This window comes from Stenella coeruleoalba, assembly GCF_951394435.1.
Source record: "Stenella coeruleoalba genome assembly, chromosome: 8".
NCBI classification, from domain to species: domain Eukaryota; kingdom Metazoa; phylum Chordata; class Mammalia; order Artiodactyla; family Delphinidae; genus Stenella; species Stenella coeruleoalba.
The window spans coordinates 94,808,541-94,825,191 of record NC_137154.1 but is presented as its reverse complement, the minus strand read 5'-3'; the positions used below and the strand labels follow the sequence as shown (position 1 = coordinate 94,825,191).

General features: G+C 53.5%; 1 protein-coding gene across 2 annotated transcripts; it reads right to left on the bottom strand.

The window, feature by feature from the left end:
* Nucleotides 1-5,833: 5,833 nt before the first annotated feature.
* On the bottom strand, nucleotides 5,834-16,580 carry ABCG4 (ATP binding cassette subfamily G member 4; the record flags this gene model as incomplete). 2 transcript variants are annotated; one of them, XM_079929387.1, is made up of 14 exons in its annotated part: nucleotides 5,834-6,059; nucleotides 6,210-6,328; nucleotides 6,500-6,658; nucleotides 7,683-7,783; nucleotides 7,879-8,047; nucleotides 8,274-8,372; nucleotides 9,386-9,528; nucleotides 9,723-9,837; nucleotides 9,964-10,087; nucleotides 11,251-11,396; nucleotides 11,604-11,654; nucleotides 11,787-11,919; nucleotides 12,035-12,152; nucleotides 16,343-16,580. In XM_079929387.1, 14 exons carry the CDS (start codon nucleotides 16,578-16,580, stop codon nucleotides 5,834-5,836), a joined length of 1,941 nt encoding a protein of 646 aa, XP_079785513.1. The 2 variants fall into 2 exon arrangements, with proteins under 2 accessions (XP_079785513.1, XP_079785514.1); XM_079929388.1 differs by lacking the exon at nucleotides 16,343-16,580 and adding an exon at nucleotides 13,238-13,292.
* Between the last annotated feature and the right edge of the window lie 71 nt (nucleotides 16,581-16,651).

Below are 16,651 nucleotides of genomic sequence, written 5' to 3'. Positions count from 1 at the left end.
CCGGCAGCGGGCAAGCGCGAGGACGACCCCAGGCGCTCCGAGCCGCCGGGTCCTGGGAGGAGGGAGATGGCGAGAGGGGCTAGTGTCCCGGAGAGCAGGCCCGGGGCGGGGACTTCTTCGCCATCTGTCTCTCCTCCCCGCACCCTCGGTGGTACAGCCCTCCATCCAGGCGGGCCCTGCCTCGGGGACTGCCCTCTGCAGGTCACTGAGCGCCAATTCCATCGCATTACTCACCCAGGCAGGGCTTCTTGTTATGCCCATTTTACAGATGCAGGAACTGCAGCTCGGAAGGGTGAAATGACTTGCGCAGGGTGACCCAACTAGGAAGGGGAAGAACAAGAATCCGGGGCCTTCCCGAGGCAACCCCCATCCCCCATCCCCCATCCCCCATCCCCAGGGCATTCTTCCCTCTGTGCCTCTTCACCGCTTCAGCCTGCCTCCTAACAGAGATCTGAGTCAAGGTCTTCTTGGGTCCTCCCTCTGTACCTGGCTCTCTTCAGACCCCACACCTCTGTGTGTGGCTTCTGGTCATTTGGGTCAAGGCAGGCAGAAGAATGGGGCTGAGGGACAGCTCCCACCTCAACCTGCTCCTCTTGTCTGGCACCCAACCATAGCCTGGCCCTAGGGCTTCCTGGTCCTCAAAGACCCCAGCCTCATCCCTGTGCTTCCATACCGGGCACACCCAGGGCCCACGTAACCGATGGAGGAGCCTCCCACCACCCACAGCCAGGGCATGCCTCCACATGCAAACACAGGCTGTACTGAACGGAGGTGTGCAGTCGGGAACTGGTAGAGAGGAGCCTTGGGCAGGGCTGAGAAGAGGGCTTTATGATCTCTACCCTCCGTCCAGACTGAGGACTGTGGGGATATTTCACTTATACATGTAAACATCTGTTTTTTCACTGAACACGTGGTACTGGGCTAGTATCGAGCAACCAGAACAAGGTGAACAGGGACCAGACCATAGCAGCTCCCCTCCAGGGGGCCCAAATGATGGTACTTCAGAGGGAGATGGAAGCCTTAGGAAAGCCTGGGAGAGGAAGTTACGAAGTGCCTCTGGCACAGGAGGTGACATTTGAACTAGATCTTAAAAAATAAGCTGGGGGACTTCCCTGGTGGTCTAGTGGTTGAGAATCTGCCTTCCAATGCAGGGGACGTGGGTTCGATCCCTGGTCAGGGAAATAAGATCCCACATGCTGTGGGGCAACTAAGCCCACGGGCTGCAACTACAGAGTTCACGCACTCTGGACCCCCTGCTCCACTAGAGGGAAGCCCACGTGCAGCAACTAAGACCTGATGCAGCCAAAAACAAATAAATAAATGAACATTAAAAAAATAATAAGCGGGCTTCCCTGGTGGTGCAGTGGTTGAGAGTCCGCCTGCCGATGCAAGGGACGCGGGTTCGTGCCCCGGTCTGGGAAGATCCCACATGCCGGTGGAGCGGCTGGGCCCGTGAGCCATGGCCGCTGAGCCTGCGCGTCCGGAGCCTGTGCTCCGCAACAGGAGAGGCCACAGCAGTGAGAGGCCCACGTACCCCCCCCCCCCAAAAAAAAAAAAGAATTAAAAGGCAAAAAATATTTTAAAAAAATAATAATAAATAATAATAAGCTAGTACTCAGTCATAAAAAAGAATGAAATAATGCCATTTGTAGCAACATGGATGGATCTAGAGATTATCATACGAAGTGAAGTAAGTCAGACAGAGAAAGACAAATATCATATGATATCACTTATATGTGGAATCTAAAAAAATGATACCAATTAACTTATTTACAAAATAGAATCATAGACATAGAAAACAAACTTATGGTTACCAAAAAGGATATGTTTGGAATTTGGCATTAACAGATATACACTACCACATATAAATTAGATAAACAACAAATAGCACAGGGAACTATATTCAATATCTTGTAATAACCTATAATGGAAAAGAATCTGAAAAAGAATATATATGTGTATATATATACATACACGTATAACTGAATCACTCTGCTGTACACCTGAAACGTCGTAAATCAACTATACTTCAATTAAAAAATAAAAATAGGGCCTCCCTGGTGACGCAGTGGTTGAGAGTCCACCTGCCGATGCAGCGGACACGGGTTCGTGCCCCGGTCCGGGAGGATCCCCATGCCGCGGAGTGGCTGGGCCCATGAGTCATGGCCACTGAGTCTGCGCGTCCGGAGCCCGTGCTCCGCAACGGGAGAGGCCACAACAGTGAGAGGCCCGCAAAAATAAATAAATAAAAATTTTAAAAAGCCAGAGAAGAGAAGGGCATTCCAGGCAGCACGGAAAAGAGCACATTTGATTTTAACAAAGATCTGAACGAGGAGTAGGATGGGGTGCGGGGAGAGGAGGTAGAGTAACGCCGTGAATGTGATCTTAGGGATGACATTTCAGGCCTGGAGGACTCCTCTAGCTTCACTCCACTTACCTAGCCACGTGAGACTGACAGGCCCCTGGCTGTGTTACTGGACACAGCTCAGAGCAAGACATTCCCCTCCCTCACCCCTCAGCGGGCACGACAGCCATGTAGGTTTTATTAATAACATATAATTTGACTGGCCTCTTGCAGACAGAAGTACTGTGAGTCACACTGTGGGCATGTGCTCTGTCGTCGGACCTCAGGATGGGGCAGCAGGTGCTATAGAGCCACAGCGCAGAGAAGGGCTTTGGTCATCTCTGCCCTCCAGCACCTTGCACAGACCCGGTCACAGAAGGCAGCTGCGTTGAAGGAAATGATCTCTGGGTCCAGGAAGTTCGGCATTCAGGGAGAGTGGGCCCATTTCAAAACATGCTTGGATGCCCCCCCTCTGCAGATTACTGAGACCGGTGGGGGGAGAAATCGCAGGTGGTTCTCCGGGGCAAAGAGCACAGCATCTTGAGAGCTCGCTCAAGTCGCTTCTCCAAGCCTTGGTTTCCTTCTCTGTAAAAGGAGGACATGATCATACTCATCCTAGTAGCCTCATGGGGGTGCTCCAAGAATCAAAAGAGCTTTCTTCCCAAATATGTGAGCCGCTCTACGAATGTTCTCGGGGCCTGAATGGCCCTTGCTGGCTCTGGAATGGCTGTTCATTTCCTTTAGCTCCAAGGGGAACTTACAGATGTGTGAACTTATAAATTTTACTCTTTGGGGAGTATTTTAAATTTCATCTTAAAAGAGAAAGAGTAAAAATGACCCTCTGACTTTTAGGAGCCACGTATTGGTATCATTCCAGGAAGAAGGTGGCGCCCAGAGTGCCCCCTCAAGCTAGCTAGAATTCCAGGAGCTAGGACTCAGACTTCCCACTTCCCATTCCCATGCCCCACTTCCCACCCCAGCCCCCGCTCCCACCCCCATAAGAAACAAAGTTAGTCCATCTCCAGGCAAGCACCCATCCGGTCATAGACTGGGCCCTACCCTAGCCCGGGGCATAGCACAAGTAGGGTATTCCAGGCAGCCGGCAGGACTGATGGCAGCCCCTTCCTTTAGTCCCCAAGCTCAGGATCAGGAGGCAAGAGGGAGAGACAAGGTACTGCTTCTTGGGTCATCCTGCCACCAGCCCTCAAGACCTTCTGGACAATCGCCTACTCCGAATCTCAGGCTACCAGAGCCATTTGTAGTCCTGGTGGTTGATGGTTTGGCCATGGGAGTGTGGCTCGGTAGGAAAGAAGCGAGGAAGAAATGAGGAAAGTTGTGCTGAGCCCAGTGGGGTTCCTGCCACCCTCATCCTGGGGCTTAGGTCCCTGGGGCTTTCTGCTTCTCACTGCCTTCACAGCCCCTAACCTCCCCACGCCCCCATAGGCACAACTGGGGAACCAGGGCTCAGTGAGTTCTGAAAAGAGAGTCACATATCACTCAGGCAAGAATGCACCTATGCAACAGACACAGAGCCCCTGCACGCAGCTTGCAGATCCACCAGTAACAAGCATCTTGGGCCGAGGCCAAGGATGAGGAGTCCGGAGGCAGAAGACCTGGTTGTCAGAGCTGGTTCCCGCTTCCATTAGCTAAGGGTCCTTGGGCAAGTTACTTAATCCAAGTCTCAGTTCGCTCATCTGCAAAATGGATTGTCGTGAGAGATAATGCAGGGTTGACCTGACACTCCCTTGAGATAATGAACATAAGCATCTGTAAGACGTGAAGCTTGATACAAATATCCCATAAGATACACATTCACCAGCTTGACTTCCCATCCCCTGCCACAGCCTCCCTGAAGCTCATAGACTTCTTGCCAAGAGCTCTCACAGCCCGTGGTACCAGGTGCCAGACCCACACTCATTTACACACTGCATACTGTATAAATATAGGTTTTATTAATAATGGGTGAACTCCCACAAATACAACTGGCATCTCTGTGTGATGGGGAGAATCCGTGGCAGGGCAAGGAAGGTAGAGAGGTGTGTGTACAGGACAAAGGGGGGACAAGAGCCCTAGGGGAAGGTGAAATCAGAAGAAGAATGAGCCTGGACCCGCACCCCCAGGAAAGCCAGACACGTTCTAGGTGTGTCTGTCGCTCTGGTGCCGTGGGCATGCTGCTCTGGTGCCCAGGGCCCACCTTGGCTGATAGAAAGCAGGTGGAGAGACGCGGACAAGAGTTTGAATGAGCAGCAAGTGGCCATGGAAGGAGAGGGGGAGTGAGACCGCCAGCTTGACACACAAAAGAAGAGCCATGGGGTGGCAGCGGCCAAGTCCATCTTATGCTCATGCTTGTGCTCGTGTGGGCTCCTGCACTCCAGGGAGCTGGTGCCCTGTGCCACCCCTGGCTTGGGACGGAGGGAGGGAGGGAAGACTGGTGGGTAGACACCTGCAGATCCTGGAGACGCCCCGGGCAGCACCAGCCTCATCCTTAGAATCAACGCGGAATCCCCAGGAGGAGGTTGACACAGCCCTTCCCACAGCACCCACCGTCACCACCACCATCACTCTTCCTGTGAGCCACAGCGGGACAGCGAGCGTGTGTAGGGCTGAGATTGCCTGTTCGCATATATGTGCCTGTAACTCAGGAGAGGTGAGGGAGCATTGCGGGACCAGGCGAGCAGCGAGAAAGGAGGCTTGCGTCTTCTCCCACTCACCCCCGAGAATAAAGTGCATTCTCCAGTTCCAGTGGCGGATGGGAGAGAAACACAGACATTATTGCAGAGGTGCCACAGGCCCGGCCCCCACCAGAGGTGACGGGGAGGAGTCCAGGGGACAGCCCACGGCGCCAGGCCTCTCCAATCCCCAGGATTGGGAGGGATGATCCAGACAGAAAACCCAGCTTCTGTCCCAACAGATTGTCCAAATCAGCCAGGGTCTAGGGGCAGGGAGAGGTGAGGAGGAGGAAGAGACTTCCAGAGTCCATCCCTGCTCCATTCCAACGTCCAAATGGGACATCCAGGGGACCCCACCAGGGCCCAGCCCTGGAACACCAACCTTATAACAGCCCAGTTTAGAAACACTTGTGTGGTGGGGACCCCCAGGGGGGCCACTTTGGTCAGTTGTCAGGGGGCCTGGAGAGCCTGGGGCTCCCAGACAGACAACAGAGGAGGGGAGTTGTGGGGGCAGAAGGCGGGTGGCAGCCTCCCCGTGGTCTTTGCATGCAGATGTTGGAAAGAGGAGGGAGGAAGCTACAGACCTACAGATCGCATCAACTTGGGAAGACTCCTGGGCGTGGCGGGGAGGCCTGGCACCCCCAGCCCCAGGGCCACGGCTGGGAGCGCAGTCCAACAGCCAGCCTGTGGAGGATCTGAGAGAGGGGAGGACGGCTGCACCAGCAGCCAGGGCCCAAGTCTACAAGGTTAAAACAGTCCCAAAGGGCCGGGGCCGGGGGCTTCCTGCTGCAGGGGCTGGGGCGCAGGCCAGGGCAAAGCTCTATCTCTCTGACTTGACCCGGTAACGGAGCACAAGGTATGCCAGCAGCCGCAGGGCCAGAAAAAAGATGCCCAAGACCAGGAAGTCCATGTAGAGCTTGGCATCCTCCACATCCAGCGCTCGGAGGATGCTCTGTGGTTCCTGGAAAGGGCAGCGTTCCTCCAAGCAGGTCAGGTCTCCTCGCTCCATGCCATAGATGGTCAGAATCACACCCTCAAAGCCATACCTAGGCAAGCAAGGGCATCAGAGCGGGACACAGAGCACAGGGACCCTGCTCCCTGGGCAAACTGCTAGAGCCCAGGTGCAATCTCTCACGCTTGGGGCGTGGCCTCCTACAGGGAGGAGCAGGGGCAGATGGTGAGGAAGGGGCACCGACCTGACATAGGAGAGGTAGGAGCTCCATTGCAGGTAAGTGGGGATGGTTTTGAAGCTGACAAAGAAACCGGAGAACAAGAGGACAGGGATGGCGGTAACTGGGCCCACAAATGTGGCCACCTGGAGGGGAGGGAAGGCGACCGGGCCGTCACAGGGGTGATCTGGACAGACCCAGGACTGGGGTGGCCCCCAGGTTTCCCATAGATCCATCCCATTCCTTAGGCCAGACCCTGATTCCTTCCAGCAGACTCCGTCCCCCCTCTTGGGGGTCGCCACCCACCAGCCCCTCACCTGTAGGGAGTTGGAGGCAGCTCCAATCAGCAGCCCCAAAGACTGAGCCACCAAGGCCGTGGCGGTGGCCAGGGCTGAGAAGAGCAGGAAGCGGCTGGTCTCAGCTGGCTGGCCTGTCATCCAGTACACGATGCTGCAGTACACCACCGGGCACACCACCTGGGGAGTGCGCACAGGGCTGGGCAGAGGCCAAGACCCTCCACTCCCCCCAGGCAGAACCTCCAGGACAGCAACTGCTAGAGCATCCGTGCCTGCTCCGGCCTCTGCACTCCTGTTAACGCAGTCGCATGAACTTGACACATCCCCTTCCACCCCGGCTCTGAGAACCTCATTCATCCTCCAGTCTCACCTCTTCCATCAGGCCCGCTCGGACCCGTTCAGGCACGGTGACTTCTCTGAAGGTCCTTCCCATCTGGACCAGCATATTCCTTATATTGTTAATTAATTAACTGTATATATGAGAGGGTTTTGTTCCCCTGGATGCCATCAACTCCTGGAGAACAGGGACCGAGCCTACCACGTATAGTAGGGCAAGTTCTTCCCTGCACAAGGCGCCCAACCAAGAGGCAACCAGAGGTGGAGCCCCAGCTGAGCTCTTCTCACCCTAGCACAGTGTAGCCTCCACCCTGAGGAAGGGACACGTTTTCTAACTTGCTTAAAGGTGCCCTACAGATTATTGGTGGCCCTGGTGCTTGGAACAGGGTAGTGGAAGTACTTTACATGTATTAACTCATTTCCTTCTCATAAACAATCCCGAGGTAGATACAAGCATCATTCCATTTTATAGATGAGACACTAAAGCAAAGAGTGATTAGGTGACTTGCCCAATGTCTCACAGCTAACGAGGAGCAGAACGGCTCCAGAGCCCACGCTATTCTCTACTGCCTCGAATAAGATTCACAGAGTCATCTGTAGGGCTGTTATTTTCATCATTTTCTGTTTGTCCTCTCTTATTCTCACCGGAACATAAGTTCCACAAGGTCAGGACTACTTCCATCATGTTTGTTGCTATATCCCTAGTGCCTGGCATGGAGCCTGGTGCATGGTAGGTGCTCACCACCTGTTGCTAAGTGAGAAGAAGTCAAGGAAAGGATGGCAGGTAACAAGGTTAAGGGAGGCAAGCAAGCAAGGATGGAAGGAGCAAGACAGGAGGGAGGCAGTGGCGGGGGAGGAAGAGGCTCACCTGGAAGGGCACATCGGCCATGGTCTTGGCCAGGTAATACGCTTTGAGGCTGTACCAGTAGTTGAGATGCTCCCTCATGAAGACGGCCATCTCTAAGGGGACTGAGGACACAGGCCGATTAGGCACAGCTGTCCAGCACCCTGGGCTTACCCCGTGCCTCCCACTCCCGTCCCACGCCCAGGGCAGCTCGGCTCACAGGTGAGCACAGTTGGCATCAGGGCAGCAAACATGAGGAAGAGCATGGAGAAGAAGAGGCAGCCCGTGTTGTTGAAGACCTTGCTGGCATCGTCACCGATGTGCAGGTAGAGGAGACCAATAAGCACGCCGATCACCACATGGGACATAAACCGCAGGTGGGTCAGGACCTGTGTGAGGGGTGATGACGAGGAGTGGGGATGGATCACAGGCTAGGGATGGGCAGGTCACACTTGGGTAGGAATGTGGGCGTGCCCTCACAAGCACAGGGACCCACAGGGGGCATTAGGGGGAGCTGTTGGGGGAGGGGCCCCATCACCATCCCAGCTGCTGGGATCCTACACCCCACAAGGCCAGGCTTATGCCAGCCTCCCCTCCCCCAACCTGATGTCTCACCGTGTCCCTGAGGATGGACAAGAAGGTCCTCTTGAAGAGGATGCAGAACTGTGTGAGGGTGCTGGTGGCAAACGTGTGGCTTTCAATGGGATCCACTTCCTGGAGGGAGGACACTGGATCAGGTGAGCCTACCCTACCCCCCACCACGCACCCAGCTCAGCTGGTGGGAAAACCCCTGAGCCCGTCCCTGGGGCAAGGGTCCTCCAGAATTCTCCACCATTGAGTTGGGTACCTGGAAGCTGGCCTTAGCGGTGTGAATCAGAGTGGGATTCAGAGCGAGACACAAAGAGGGAGAAAAAACTTGGGAGGGAGGAGATAGAAAGGAGTTAAGGACACCCATGGGGGCTACTAATAGATCAGTCACTTCTCTTTATTTATTTTATTCATTTATTTATTTTTTTGGCCGCACTGCGCAGCTTACTGGCCGACCAGGGATCGAACCCACACCCTTGGCAGTGAAATCACAGAGTCCTAACCACTGGACCACCAGGGAATTCCCCAGTCACTACTCTTTAATCCATTGAAAACATTTACCCTAAGGGTATAATACCTTTATGCCACCAGTTTCACAATATTATTAACAATGATAATAATGATGACAAAAAAAAATAATGATGACAACAGCAACAATAACCCTCCCAGTCTTCCAGGGTTATAGTATCTCACTTAAGGAAAAGAGCTGGCATGGAATGAACACCAACTGTACCAGCTACGGTGCGAAGAGCTTTGTGTGATGATCTAATCAGTCCCCCCAATAACCCTGTGAAATAAGTATCATCACCTCCAAGTTAGTGATGATAGTAAACCACACTGGTCACGAGGCCAGAGACAGCTTCAGTCTTGCTTACCAGGTGGCACTAAGGACAACGTGCTACAGATGCTCAGTAAGAATTTGTTGAACAAATAAATGAATGAGAAAGTCGAAGCTCAGAGGGGTTAGGTAATGTGCCCAAAGTCACACAGCTAATAGCAGGTCTATTCCAAGTCCTGGGTTCTTTCTAAGTACCCAGTGGTTGTGATGCCTCTGGGGCATGTCCTCTTTGGCAGGGCCATGTCCAAGGTCCTCTCTCTCCTCCCCCACTCTGCACTCTGCCCTCTCCACCCCTACTCACCGGAGGGCAAGGGGGACAGGGGGCAGGGACCTCATTCTTCTCAGGGCTGCTCTTCTTCTCTGCCATGGCACAGAGCCCATTCTGCACAGCCCTGAACAGCAGGGGATTCAGGTCTCCGTACTCGCCAGAGGCCACCTCGATGACTGGGGGACACAGAGGGGTGTGCTCAGCTAAGATCTATCCTTGCTTCCCAAGGGCAAGCCAGCCCTTCCTAGGGTGTGCGCGGAAGGCAGGCGACAGTGAGATCTCTGCCCCTGGGAGGCCCAAATGCATGATCTGAACCCCCAGGTTTGGCCCGCCACCATAACCCAGCCCCTACCAACAGGCCCCCACTCACTGAAGTCAGCTGGATTGTGGTAGGTGGGGCAGTGCAGGCCGAGCCCCTTCAGATAGGGGATCAGGTTGGTGACCACGCCCTTGAAGATGCACTGACCCTGGCTCAGGATGTAGAGCTGAGGCAGAAAGAGAAGGACAAGGAAAACACCACGAGCGGGTCAGGCAGGTCCCACGACACCTCTACTGACCCCTTCCCTCTCCCTATCGCAGGCCGGTCACCTTTGAGTCCTAGAGACCCTCACCTTGTCAAACATCTCAAAGAGCTTGGCACTGGGCTGGTGGATGGTGCAGATGATAGTACGGCCCCCCTGGGCCAGAGACTTCATGAGGGACACCACTTGGAAACAGGAAGCGCTGTCCAGACCACTGTCCAGAGAGAGGCCACCAGGGGGCGGGGTGAGGTGGGCAGAGACAAGGGAAGGGACTGTTTGGGTGGGGCAGCTGCTATGAGGGCGAGGGAGCTGGCAGGAAGGGGGTCACCCTGGCCATCGCTTTATCCCATCCACACTGTACGATTCAGGCATTTGGAGGTACCAAGAAGCCCAGAGTACTGTTAGGTGTAACAAGCTATTATTAAGCACCTGTTGAATGCCAGGCACTGGGATTACAAAGATGAATAAATAAGACATAGACTCTGGTTGGGAGGGAGAGAGAGAGAAATGCACAGATCATTTGAGGTAATGTGCACCATGCTGTAGAAACATGGGGTGAAGTGGGGGGAGGATTCAGCTCTGTTGTACAAAGGTGTCAGAGGGGAGTCAGAAAAGGTTCCTGAGTGCGTCTGGCAGAAGAAAGAGCGAAGCCAGGTGAGGGAGGGAGGAAGGGCAGGTGCGGTGGTGAAGGGCATTCCAGGCAGAAGACACAGCATGTGCAAAGCTCAGAGGCATGAAACACATGGCTGGACTAAGAGAATTATAAGTGATTCAGTATTATTAGAGCATGAAATACAAGACAGTGTGAAGCAAGACGTGAGGCCAGAGAAATAGGTTCAGACCAGGACCTTGTAAGTCCTCTGACTTCATTCTGAGGGCAAATGGGAATCACTGCATATTTTTAAGCAGGGGAGTGAGTATTGCCAGACTTTTCTTTTAGAAAGTTCACTCTGGTTGCAGTTTGGAAGAAGGATGGGCTGGGAGAGACTGGAGATGAAGAGATAGGAGTCTATTGCAGAAATGCAGGCAAGAGTTGATGATGTCCTGAATTTAAGCACTGGCACTAAGAATGGGGGTGGGGCGAATCTGAGAGATGGAAAAAGAGCGTAGAAAAAGCAGGACTTGGCGATTGATTGGCTGTGGGGGAGAGAAGGAGCAGGCAAGGCGACATCTGTCAAGGAGGACATCGGGATTTCTGCTAGGGTGAAGGATGGGGCTGCTATGGCAACAGGACTGGCAGGGGTGGAGCCCTTCTCTGGTCCCAGGAGGCTGCAAACACATGCTCTTGTCTCCAGCAGTGGAGCAGATGCAGCCTCTAGCCCTGGCTCTGGGCTGAGGGGAGGAGGCATCCTGGTGGGAGAGGAGCGGGAGAGATACCTGGTGGGCTCATCAAAGAACATGACAGGTGGGTTGTTGACCAGCTCCAGGGCGATGGCCAGGCGCTTCCTCTGCCCTCCGGAGAGTAGGGCTGTCCTCGTGTGGGAGCAGGACATCAGGCCCAGTGCTGTCAGGATCTCTGTCACCTGGCCCGGCCGCCCACCCACCCCAGGTCAGCTTCAGAGTCTCTGCTTCCCCCAGCACCACCCCAATTTAAGTAAGCATCTCCCTGAAGTGTGATGTCCCAGCCTTGGCCACCCCCTCTCCTACCACCCAACTCGGGGGCCCCAGAACTCAGCAGCACTGAAAAGGGCAGCTGTCCCATCCCCCTCCCCCCACCCTCCCCCACTCACCAGCTCCTTCTTCACCTCCTGCTTCTCACTTAGCTTCAGGTTAGCAGAGACCTGGGGCCCAGAGAGAAGGCGGATCAGATATGTGTGGGAGGGGGCACAGGCTTGACCCCTTAGCCAATGGGAAGGACGGGGACAGCAGATAAAGGGAGAACTAGGAGGAGGGGCTGGCCACCCTGCTCTCACCATCATGGCCTCCAACACTGTGAGGTGTGGCAGCAGCATGTCGTCCTGCATGATGTAACAGGACATCTTTCGGAAGGTCCTCAGTTCCCTCGGCCTCCCGTTGACCAGGATCTGCCCCTTCATTCCAGACTCCCTGAAGGAATGTTGGTTGGGGATGGGGCTCAGCGTCACTTCAGAACAACTTCTGTGCTCCCCAGGGGACCCCTCTGCCTGGTCCTGCCCCCACTCTACCCCAGCCTTGTCCTCACCTGTATCCTGCCAAGATGTTCATGAACGTGGACTTGCCAGCCCCTGAGGGGCCCATGATGCCAATCAGCTCCCGGCGGCAGAATTTACCTGATAGGCACTTAAGGAGAGTCTTATAACCTGCAGTGAGGGAGGGAGGAACTTTTGATCAGGGCTACAGTGAACAGAGACACCCCAAACTCTTAGGAGCCATGGCTGTCAGTGAAATAGGCAGTCCCTGCTCACTGTGAATTGGTTAGGATGGAGGAGAGACCCTCAGAGCCCCAACAATAACCTATACCCTCTCATCCCGTCCCCCTAGAAACGACCACTACTAATGTCAAAGTACCCAAGGTGACAATGTTCTTCTTTTTTTTTTTTTAATTAATTAATTTATTTATTTTGGGCTGCATTGGGTCTTTGTTGCTGCGCGCGGGCTTTCTGTAGTTGCGGCGAGCGGGGGGCTACTCTTCGTTGCGGTGCGCAGGCTTCTCATCGCGATGGCTTCTCTTGTAGCGGAGCACAAACTCTAGGTACGCGGGCTTCAGTAGTTGTGGCTCACGGGCTTAGTTGCTCCGCGGCATGTGGGATCCTCCCGGACCAGGACTTGAACACTTGTCCCCTGCACTGGCAGGCGGATTCTTAACCATTGTGCCACCAGGGAAGCCCGGCAGTGCTCTTCTGAAGGTCATGGGAAAACCCCCACATCTGACGGATGGGCGTGGAGAGGAGATCAAAGTTACAGTAGACTCTACTCTTCTGCAAACACAGCGGCCACTCGCTCATCCCCTCCAGGAAGGCTTTCCCAGCGATCCAGCCTGAGCTGGCTGACTGTCCTCTGCGCTCCCACAGCACTTCTCATATGTCAACACGTTTGTTACTTCATGTGCCCGCCCCTTATTCCCCTCCTCCAGCCTCTTAGTCAGTGAGCTCCTTGGGGGAGGGGTCTGTGTCTTTCTCACCTTTGTAACCTTAGCAGACTGGCTGGCACATACTAGATGCTCAGTAAGTGTTGGTTCTATGAGTGTGTGTTCTCAGAGCCTTGGCCTCATTCTAAAAAGCCTTCTTCGGGGTGCTCTCTCTGCCCACCAGGCTTGTCTCTGCAGACCCTAACATGGCCCAGTAAAGTCTCACCGTTCATTCACTCACTGGGAGGCAGCATATGCATTAAGAGAACCAGTTTGGAGTCGGGTGGATCTACGTTCAAATTCTGGCTCCACACTTACCAGCTGTGTGACCTTGGGCAAGTTGCTTAACCTCTCTGAGCTCCAGGTCCCTCATCTGTAAAATGAGGATGATAGTACCTATCTCATAGGGTTGCTATAAGGATTCAATGAGATAATATATGTAAAGCATATGACACAGTGCTTGGCACATAGAGCCCATCAAAAACAAGTGACATTTTATAATTAATCCCATTTGGCAAGCGCTTATTGATATATACTACATTCCAAGCTCTGTACCAGACAGTGCACCAAAAGAATGAGGAAGACATAGTTCCTGCACTCAAGATGGTGATAGTCTAGGTTAAAAAGATGGACAAGAAACAATCTATGGATCCGAAGAAAGATAAAATAAGGGTTATAACAGAAGTACAAATCATGTGCAATGAGAATGCAGAAAATGGAATTGATGAGGGTGGAAGGCCAAGGGGAAAATCAGGAATGGCTTCATGGAAGAGGTGGCATTTGAGCTAAGTCTTGAAGGATGAACAGCATTTCAAAATGGGAAAGGAAGGCAGAGGCTCTCCAGGCTTTGGGAGGAAAAGCTCTGCTATACAACAGCATATATGTAATACAATCCAGGGAACAAAGGGCAGAGACTCCATGGAGTCAACTGGTGAGACAAGTGGGTGGAGAGGAATGAAGCCAAGGAGGCTGGCCTTGCCTGCTGTGCTTGCAGACCTGCCTCAGTGAGGCGGAAACACCAATCCCCTACCAGGTACTTTGCTCACTACCACCCTCCTCCCACCCGTACGGAGCCCGATTCCCTCTCCATTCTACCTCCTTAGCAGAGGCAGTGAAGGGATGTGATCTTTCACCCTCCCTCCACAGAACCCAGCCATCCCTCTGGACATATCCGGTCAGACAGGGGATCAGCTGCTGCCCACTCTGGGATCCTGATCACACCAACTGCCCGTATGATGCTTTCCAGTTTACAAAGCTCATTGCCTCAGTCACTGCTGTAGCAACATGGATGAGGCAACTAGGGCCCAGAGACATCCAGTGACTTACCCAAGGTCACACACACAGCAAGTTCTTTACTGGGAGAGGGGAAATTATGGATTCCGACCCTCTGCCTCATTCATCATCACCGTCAATTAGAAAGACGTGTGGTTGTGCGTGCCAGTGTATGCCTTTCAGAGCTACTCACAGGAAGCAATTTCTTTTGCAGGGGAAGAAATTGACAGTGATGACCCCTCCCTTCATTTAATCCCCACCAAGCACTCGATTGAACACTATTGCCGAATTCAAGTATCACCCTATGCTTGCCTTACACAAAGCATTTTCACAGCTAACATCTCAGCTGAGCCGCACAACAAGCCTGTGTGGTGGGTATTCTTATCATCCCTGTTTACAGTTGAGGAAAGTAAGGCCAAGAGAGGGTAAGCAGCCTGCCCAAAGTCACACAGCTTACAAGTGGCTAGGAACCCATGTCTTGGGACTCCTGCTGGACCACAACCGCTCAGCATGGGAGGGGCCTGCCATGCCTTCAGGATGGAGACCCACCACAGTTCTAGGTCTGCCTCAGTCAGTAACTCTCTTCACAATTTTATGAAGTCAATCCTTCAGGGCCTCCATTTCCTCATCTATAAAATAAGGATAGTATATCTCCTCCCAAGGACATAATAAGGTTACTATGAATAATAAGTAAGATAATTAATAATAATTAATAGAAAAGGGTTTTAAAAATCAAGAAATGTCCTTTGTAATTAGGAGAGGTGAGTGACAAATCCTTACGTGGGAAAGACAGAAATCTCCCTCTCTCCACGCCCCTTGCTCTTTTTCCTCTCTGCCTACCTCTGATTGCCTTCTGTCCTCCAGAGAAGGGGACAGGGATTCAAGTGAAAAGAGAAGGCAGAAAGGGGAGGACAGAGGGCAGAGAAAGGGGCAAGGGATGGACGAGACGGCAAAATGGCCAGTAAAGCAGAATGGGGCTGGCAAGGACAAAGCAGGGAAGGACCTGGTCAGGGGTGCCCATTTGTTGTGGCTGGTGGCTTGAAGCAAGAGAGCTGGCCCATCCAGACACATTTCTTTTGTATCTTCATTTCTCCTTAAAACTGTGAGGGCTAGGAAAATAACAACTACCTCCTCACTGGGCCGAGAGGCTGCTTAGGGTTAAGGTGCTGAGCACGGAGCCCGGATACCTCAGTTTCCAGTGGTTCAAGCCCTGTGACCTTTTGGTCCCTCATGGGAGTGAGGGTAGGGAGTGCAGAGAGAGCTCAGGCTCAGCGCTGCTCTGAAGCACCCCAAACATTTCTTAAACCTCAGAGAACAATGTCCCAGCTCCACCTCTGATCCACACCCAGGCTCTGGGGAAAACCCCAGCTTCCCTATTCCCAGCTCAACCTGCCCAGGGCAGGGAGGGTGGGGTGGGGGGCAAAAGCTGCAAGGGATGCAGGAGATGCTTAGGGTTCAAAGGAACTCAGAGCCCCAGCCAGACCTTACCCCACTGTCCTAATGGGAGAAACAAGGAGGAGATGGGAATGCTTAACAGGGAAGTTAAGAGAGAGAAAGGAACGCTGCATGGAGAGTTGGAAAACTTGGCTTCTGGTCCCAAGTCTGCCACTTATTAGCTGTGTGACATTGGTCAAGTTACTCAACTTCTCTGGGCCTCAGTTTCCTTATTACTAATATATGGATGTCATCTATCCTGTCAAGCCTTCACCTTCCATGTCTCGGAGGACTTTGTAAGAACGAAGTAAGAAGACAGGAATGAGAACATCTTTTAAGATTAGCAGAGCTCTGTAGGTCCAAGCATTTTTGCTAACCACTGAGGACAACCCCTGCAGCACAGCCCCTACTTTCTCATATCAGCCCTCAGAGGCAGGAGCTCTACCTGAAACAACGAAGGAAAACTCCTCATGGACCAGAGGTGATAGTGTCAACTTGGAAGAGGAAATAACCAATTGAATCTAGTGTCCCATGGGCTTACAGGTGTAGGGGGAGTGCAGACCCCCGGCACCTCAGCTGTGTGCACAGTGAATGAGGTGCATAGATTTTAGTGGACCCGCTCCTGCCGGATTTTCAGAAGAGGGGACAGCCAGACCTCATGCTCCCAAAGGGGCAACTCATGGGGGCTCACAACTCCCCATCAGGCTGCTCCCTTACCCCGTTTGCGCCAGCAGGGTCCCTCCCTCACGGAATAGGACAGCTCCACAAACTCGATGTCCACGGCTGAGCGCTTGGGTAGGTGGGAGAAGCGCTGGGCTTCCGTGATGTGGTTCTCCACCTTCTTCAGGTGTGTGGTCAGCATAGGGGGCTCCGCCCCATCCTCCAGAGCCACGGCCATGGCCACAGCCCCAGGTCCTAGTCCACAGCCCACGGCCTCCAGCGCCTTCTCCGCCATCACGCCGCCGCCGGCCTGCAGGGAGAGGGCCTGCTCAGTTTGGGGCAGACCCCGATCCCTGGCTCAGAGCT